This window comes from Nycticebus coucang, chromosome 7 (assembly GCF_027406575.1).
Source record: "Nycticebus coucang isolate mNycCou1 chromosome 7, mNycCou1.pri, whole genome shotgun sequence".
Taxonomy (NCBI): domain Eukaryota; kingdom Metazoa; phylum Chordata; class Mammalia; order Primates; family Lorisidae; genus Nycticebus; species Nycticebus coucang.
Window position 1 is genome coordinate 125,252,542 of NC_069786.1, and position 6,892 is coordinate 125,259,433.

Genomic DNA, 6,892 nt, shown 5'->3' on the forward strand with positions numbered 1-6,892 from the left:
AATAACTAATATGTTGTGGAACCAGGACCTTAATCTCTCTGCTGTTTTGTTTACAAAAGAGTAATATTCTATTGCACCATCTATGAACATAATTTTGTTCCTATGGGGAAACATTAGAAACAGAGCAACCCATGCTCTAAGCCAGGCTTTCTTTTGAATGGGTGGGTATTGCTTCAGTTCTTTTAAATGCTTGATTTCAGCTATCTCTTCTAAGGGAGTGAGATGTTCATCCATATCACACCCAATTAAGAGTCTGCTACAATAAAGGTCATGGTATTATCACAGAAGGTTAGAAATAAGAGGGACCCAGTACATCAGTTTATCCTGGAGTGTGCAGAACAGCAGGTCAAATGACTCATCCAGGCGGTCGCAACCCTTCTTTTCAGAACAGGACTAAATACCAGGTCTCCAGATGTCAAACGCATCGCCTTTTTCTCCTCCCCTTTTACATATCTCTGTAACTTTAACTCTGCCTAACACAGAGAAGAACTCCATTCAAATGAGTAATACTCCAAAGGAAGCCCCTTCTGAACAAGATGTGTTCTAACGGTTCACATGTTGATAATGGGTAGTAAAGGCCCATAAAATCTGCCAGTGTCTAAAGTGTAGTTTTAATGTTAGACTCACTAAACACCCATCACCCAGCAGCAGTGTGGGCTCTCACAGTCCTGGGTACCAGGACTTTCTAATTCCCAGTTTCTCTCTATAGGAAACTGTACCTCTTGGGCAGAGTTACACTGAGAATTCTTACTTTGGGGAGGTGACCACAGCTCAGTGCTGGCCTTAAGGACAACATTCATTCTAGGATAGAGAATGATCTTAGGTCTACGCTTAAGCTAGTATCTTATATTTCTTCCTGCTCTTCAATTTGTTCAGAATAATGGATTAATCCTTTCTCACATGTCTTCATAAGTAGGAAACAAAAAGTAAAAGTAAACAGACTCTTGAATGTCTCCGTTTGTACAAATCTAAAAACAGATAACCTTTCAACAAAAAACTTACTTGTGTAAGACCTTTATCTAAAAGATAGTACTGGATTTTTTTCTTCATTAAAAAAATCCAGTTTTATTTCCCCTGGAATTAACATTTTGAGAGACAATATCTTGAGATCCTGATGGGTTTTAGTGAAATGTTGCTAGTTTAAACTTAGGATCGATTACAACAAACCGACAGGAAACCTAAATTCAATATACTTTTAATTTTTCAAAAAGTTTATCTTTTATGAGTTTTGATTTGGTTCATTTGGCATGCCATTTAAAAACCTTATTATTGAAATAGAATTCAGTAACCTGAACAGAAAGAATAAAGCAATATAGTATAAAAATACTGACTTTAGAAAATAAGAGAAAGCCTCTTTCTTAAACTTCAAGTTCAAGTTTAGGTATGGTCAAGGCGACAAATTATTTCTGTTTACAAAAACATGTTTTCAGTACTTGCTGGCTTTAAGAGACAATCTTCTTGCATTTAGGCTGCCCCCATGTGTTCTAATATCAGTGATTGTACAAACTACCAGAATTTCTTTTCCTTTCCTGTGAAATAAAAGGAATGGCTTTTCAGTCAATACAACTGAGAAAAGTGGTCTTGAAGCCAGAAGCATTTTGTGATGTTCTAGCTCCATTACAGATCATTTGTGTGGATTTTTAAATTCAATTGTTTGTTTTATTTAATTTTCTTGTGCTTCAGAGTTTTCAACTAGGAAATGGAGATAAGACTGTATTTGTCAGGGTTGATTCACACAGATGTGCTGCTGAAGTAATTTAATATATGGGATAATGTTTATTAAAAAACAAACAAAAACCTGATGATACACATACTAGTTACCCAGGTAAGTGAAGCCAGCTTCTCTCCTATCAGGGAAAACTACTGTATTGTGATACATGTTCTGTAGAAAACAGTGGGTGACAGACCTTCAATTCCTTTTTATTTTTCTAATACCTAGTTGTGTGAAGCTGGTAAATCATTTTTTTAGAGAGCCTCTTATTAAAAGTTTAAGATCCACCCCCACCAAATTTCTCTTTTAAAAATTTTTCCTAGATCTGGACTAACAGCCAGACAACACTTGGATTCTGGGTCATAATGTGACTAATATGGGAACAATTTAATTCCTATATAGCTCAGTTTCCTTTTTGAAGAATATCTTCCAGCTTTGATAACCTTAATACGTATCTACTGTAATTCACGTAATTAAGGCACATTCATTTAAAATTAAAATATTTATAGTAAAATTATTTATAGTAAAAATGAAATGGTGAAATTATAGAGTACAATAACTCAGAGACTCATAAACATTTCCTTTTTAAAAACCTATGTTTTAAAGTTTCTAAAGCATGTGAGTCAAATTGAATTTTGAGGTCAATCTCCACAGAATATTGCTTGTTTGAAATTTCAGCGTTTATACCTTTGTTTAAATTTTAGGAAAATGGGAAAACCAACATAAAAACTATATTCCATAACTAATTCAATGTATTACTAAATCATTTGTTTTCTCTGTTTAATTCTACAATAGAGTGTTGTAAGTTACTTTATAATTCTGACAAGAAACACTAATCTGTAATCAACAACTCAATTTTATTAGATACTAAATACATTTCAAATTAGAAAACACAAGTTTTGACGGATACCACTATGATAGCTTCCTGACTATTGCCATTCTCTTGAAAAAGCTGTGTAGAGTGGTCACTCACCAATCCTTTAAACCTCAAAGTTTTGTGGACACATGGCATGTCTGATAATTTGTATAGCTTTTTAAAATTCTAGTTTACTTTTTGCATATCAATACCTATGGCTTTCAATTAAGTCTCACAGAAAATGAATTACATTTCTTATATCCCATGAAATAGAAGATTGAATCAATTCATATAGTGGAGTTAATTTCTATGAACAGAATGCTGATAAAATATGTAAAATTATGGAAATGTGGAAGTAATTCTACATTGGTGCAAATGTGACATCTCTCAGTGAATAAACAGTCATGATCAAAAGGTTTAATTTGCTGCAGCTGACCTTAAATCTATATTTACATTTTAAAATGCCACTACAAGACACAGAACAATATTATTGTAATTGGTTTGATCTTTATAAGGTCACTTTCTAGAACTGCAATAAGAAATAATTTTAAGAAATTACTGGAACAATGTATTTCTGATATTTTAGAAAAATGTTCCAGTGTGGGAATAGGAATAGTTATGATTTGGGCACCACTGGTTGGTCTGCATAACTGGATTGAAGCAAACCATCTTTCATCAAAAGTGTCTCTCCCGGGATGGTGGGAACCCCTTTTCTCCATTTCTGTTCTAATGACCATTTGCCTTGGGTGGTAGAATAGATGGGTGGAGAAAGTGACTCAACAATTTACCTGACTTTTCAAATGCCTTACACTTTACCTAAAAAACTCTGCCTTTTTTTTTTTTTAAGTTAAAAACAATCTCCCTACATTTCTTATTCTCTTCATACAGTAGAGCAAATTGCAAAGACTTGCTGGGGGTCCCTTCACTGTGTTTGGCCCACAGGGTTCCAGACTTTTCACTGAAGAGGCATTTCAGGAAACGCATGGAAACCAGCTCGCTTTTCCGAGCCCTTTGCCATCCCCCATGGTGAAGGGAGGCTGAAGGAAGAAATGCCCGTGGAGCTGAGAGTGCTATTATATTCGCGGAATACGAATATCTGAAGGCTGTAGATGGCAGGTTTCCACGCCCTTGAAAAGCTACTCCACCCTCCTCGTCCACCCCCCACCCGCACCTCTGCTCCTTGGCTACATAGGAGTCCTATCAGCCACGCGTGTGCCCCGGCCTGGGGATGTTGGCTTTGGTTGCTCTCCAGGAATCCGAGCTCCAAGTGTTTACCCCAGTTCCCGGTACTGTCCCTGGAAGCTACCCAGGTGCTTGCTGGGGTAAGAGAGGAAGTTAAGTGAAGACAAGAAGATCAATACTAAGCCTCTGCCAGGGAGAGGTGGGGCTGCGCTACAGCCGAGAGACGCCCTCGCCCTCAACAGCATCCTCCGCTGTCCCCGCGAACGCTTTGCGCCGCGCCGACCGCACAAAGAGCATAACAGCCACCACAGCCCCAATTTAGCTCTGAGGTTCGAGGAGGAAGAAATAGAAAAATCTCAGGTTCTTATTCTAAGAAGCGCAGAACAGGAGCAAAAAGAGAGAAAGAGACAAGAGGAGGACACATCTTGGGAAACACGTTACTTGCTCTCACCTGGCGGCGCCTCGGGTGACGGGTGGCGTCCCTAACCTATCCTGCATGGGGACCCCTGGGCTGGGGCGGCAGGCCCACAAATGTTACAGCAGGGACACTAAGACTGCCAGGGGGTGTGGGGCAGCTAAGGAGGAGGGACTGCAGAAAATGTAGGGACTGCCTGGGATTTCGGGTTGGGACATTCTAGGTGTGGGTCAGGGATTGGTAGCAATGTCCCCTCACCCTAGTCCTGTTCCTCACCCCAGCAACTCCCCCAGGTATAGGAGGAAGGAAGTTGGGGTGCTTTGCCCCAAGTCCTGCTCCCTCCTATTTTAAATCTTGGGACTCGGCTCCCCACAAGGAGCGAAACCTCTCCAGCCTGTGTCCACGCAAAGGCCGACCCCGGCTCCCCAGCAGGGTAGAGCAGACCTCAGCCCCAGTGTCCCACACGCCCTTGCAGTCCTGGCGCTCAGGCCCCACCCAGCAGAGCGCCCTGTGGGGCGATTGACAGGGCCCAAGATTTCCCGAAGCTGCTGGGGAAGTGAGGTGAACTCAGTCTCCTCCCTGGGAGCCCAGCTCCAATCGAAGCGCTCAGGGCAAGTTCAAGAGCGACTCGCAATGCAGAATGGAGTTCCAAGAAAACCTGTTGGGGATGGGGGTATCGCTTCTTACCTTGGTACCAAAAGCAGAGAGTTGCCATCCATTGTTGATTGGCGCATTGAGGAGAAAGACGGCAGGTGCAGGCTCAGGGAGGGAAGTCTGCGGCGCTAGGATCGCCTTCCCGAGCGCCAGACGGCCGCGCGCGCGGACAGAGGCGCGCAGGCTGGGGCGGCGGCGGCGCCGGCGGAGCCTTGCTCCTCCCTGGCCAGGAAGCTCTGCGCGCTGTGGCTGCCCGGCGTCCCCTTCCGCTGTCCCCTCTAATCTTGCAAGAGCGCTTGGCTGATGCTCCTATCCTTCCGCCCAGCTCTTGTCTCCTCCAGGGCGGCCCCAGTCTGTTATCAGAGGTCCTGCTGAGCTTTCTCTGACGCTCCTCCAGACCAGAAGCAAAGGTGACTCCCAACAAAATTCCTCTTCCCCGCCTTCCGCCCGGTCTCCTTCCCTACTGTTCCTTCTGGCGAACAGCAGGTCTGAGCCCTCAAGTTGTTCACCCACTTTCCCAGAGTCACTCTCTCAGTCCGGGAGATGCCCGCGTTCCCTGCTGGGCGCGCACTGTTCCTCAGGCTGCCGGTCTCGGTCCCACCTTCTCCCTGGGCGCGCACCGTTCCTCTGGCTGAGCGTCTCGGGTTTTCTTCCTATGTTTTGCCACGTAATGCCTGATAGCTCAGCAGCTCGCCCTTTGACCTCCCAAGCGTTGCCCCTCGACTTGGACTTCCCAGGTTTTGGTCTCACATTTCTTCATCCACCTTATTTTGCTCAATCGTGACTCAGTCATCTCTCTCCTCATCAGCAATGAGTGTGCAGGTAGAAATTTCAGAATCTAAGAGGGTGGCGCCCTCCTTCAAAGGACGGCACATATCAGAACCTAACACCGTGGCGCGGTCCTTCTGAGGACAGCGCTCTGACCTGGGAGCAAGAGCTGCACAAAAGCCCCCTTTTGCTAAGTGTTTCCTTGAACAAAAATAACGACAGCTGTTAGAAGAGAGATACGGATAGCATGTGTCAACTGTTAAGGGGAGGGCACAGTTGATTCTTCTTTTTAAATCATTATTAAGAAACAAATTAAAAAAGAAAACCTTGGGACTTGTATGAAGGGGAAGGTGGAGTAAATGCACTTTTACCTACTCGTAGTGAGTATAACTAAAACCCCAGGAGATTATCTTTAAAATAGACATGAGAAAGAACTGGGTAGAAGAATGCAGACCAGCCAGGGACCTTGGGACTCAAGGAATGACGTGGTGGTGAGTTCCTGGGGGGTGTGTGTGTGTGGTTGGTTAAGTAAAATATTCCAGACTTGGACTAAAGAAAATGGCAAACTGGAAATGCCAAAAGACAGATGATAAAAACAAAACCGACAATAGTTTAGGAACACTGGGGTGATGGATAGCTTAAATGTATCTGTCAATGATTTAAAGTAGCCATGATAAAAATAATTCACTTTACCCATAGGGGACAAACAGTTCACAAATGGCGGCTTTCTCATTAGAAGCCACAGAGGCCAGAAGTAAGTGACTATATATTTTTTTCAAGTGACTATGTTTGTTTCTTTTTCAAGTGCTGAGAAAAAGAGTTGTCAATACAGAATCCTGTATCTAATGAAAATAGTCTTTAGAAATGAAGTTGAAAATTATTTAAGATTCCAGCAAACCTTAAAAGAATCACTAAAAAACCTTAAAAGAATCACTAAAGGAGGTTCTCTAGGCAGAAACTAAACTATAAGGAAGGAATCTTGGAACATCAGGAAAGAACACAAGGAGTTTTCTAAACTACATTTGAAAATCAAAGCCAAAATTATGACATTGCCTGATGTGCTTCTATATAGAGAGGAAACATTTAAGAGCATTCTATTATAAAGGGACATAAGAGAAGCAAGGTTTATATACTGCTCATACTGGTAAATAGACAACATTAATAGACTATAAATTATTTTTGTGCATATGTGTGTAACATGTAGAGAAATAACTAAAAATGCTACCTAAATAGATATGCTTAAAAGTACTATCAAGGCAAATCAAGTTAAATAATTTTTTAATTGTATAAGTAATAAAGCAGGGAA

At 42.0% G+C, this 6,892-nt stretch overlaps 1 protein-coding gene across 3 annotated transcripts in view; it reads right to left on the reverse strand.

The window, feature by feature from the left end:
- Nucleotides 1–5,512, reverse strand: part of SPHKAP (SPHK1 interactor, AKAP domain containing) — a 216,787-nt gene extending 211,275 nt beyond the window's left edge. For all 3 annotated transcript variants that reach the window (XM_053597500.1, XM_053597501.1, XM_053597499.1), the window contains exon 1: nucleotides 4,852–5,512. In XM_053597500.1, coding sequence (XP_053453475.1) covers nucleotides 4,852–4,898 — 47 coding nt within the window. In that variant the 5' untranslated portion in view covers nucleotides 4,899–5,512. The remainder of the gene's footprint in view (nucleotides 1–4,851) is intronic.
- Between the last annotated feature and the right edge of the window lie 1,380 nt (nucleotides 5,513–6,892).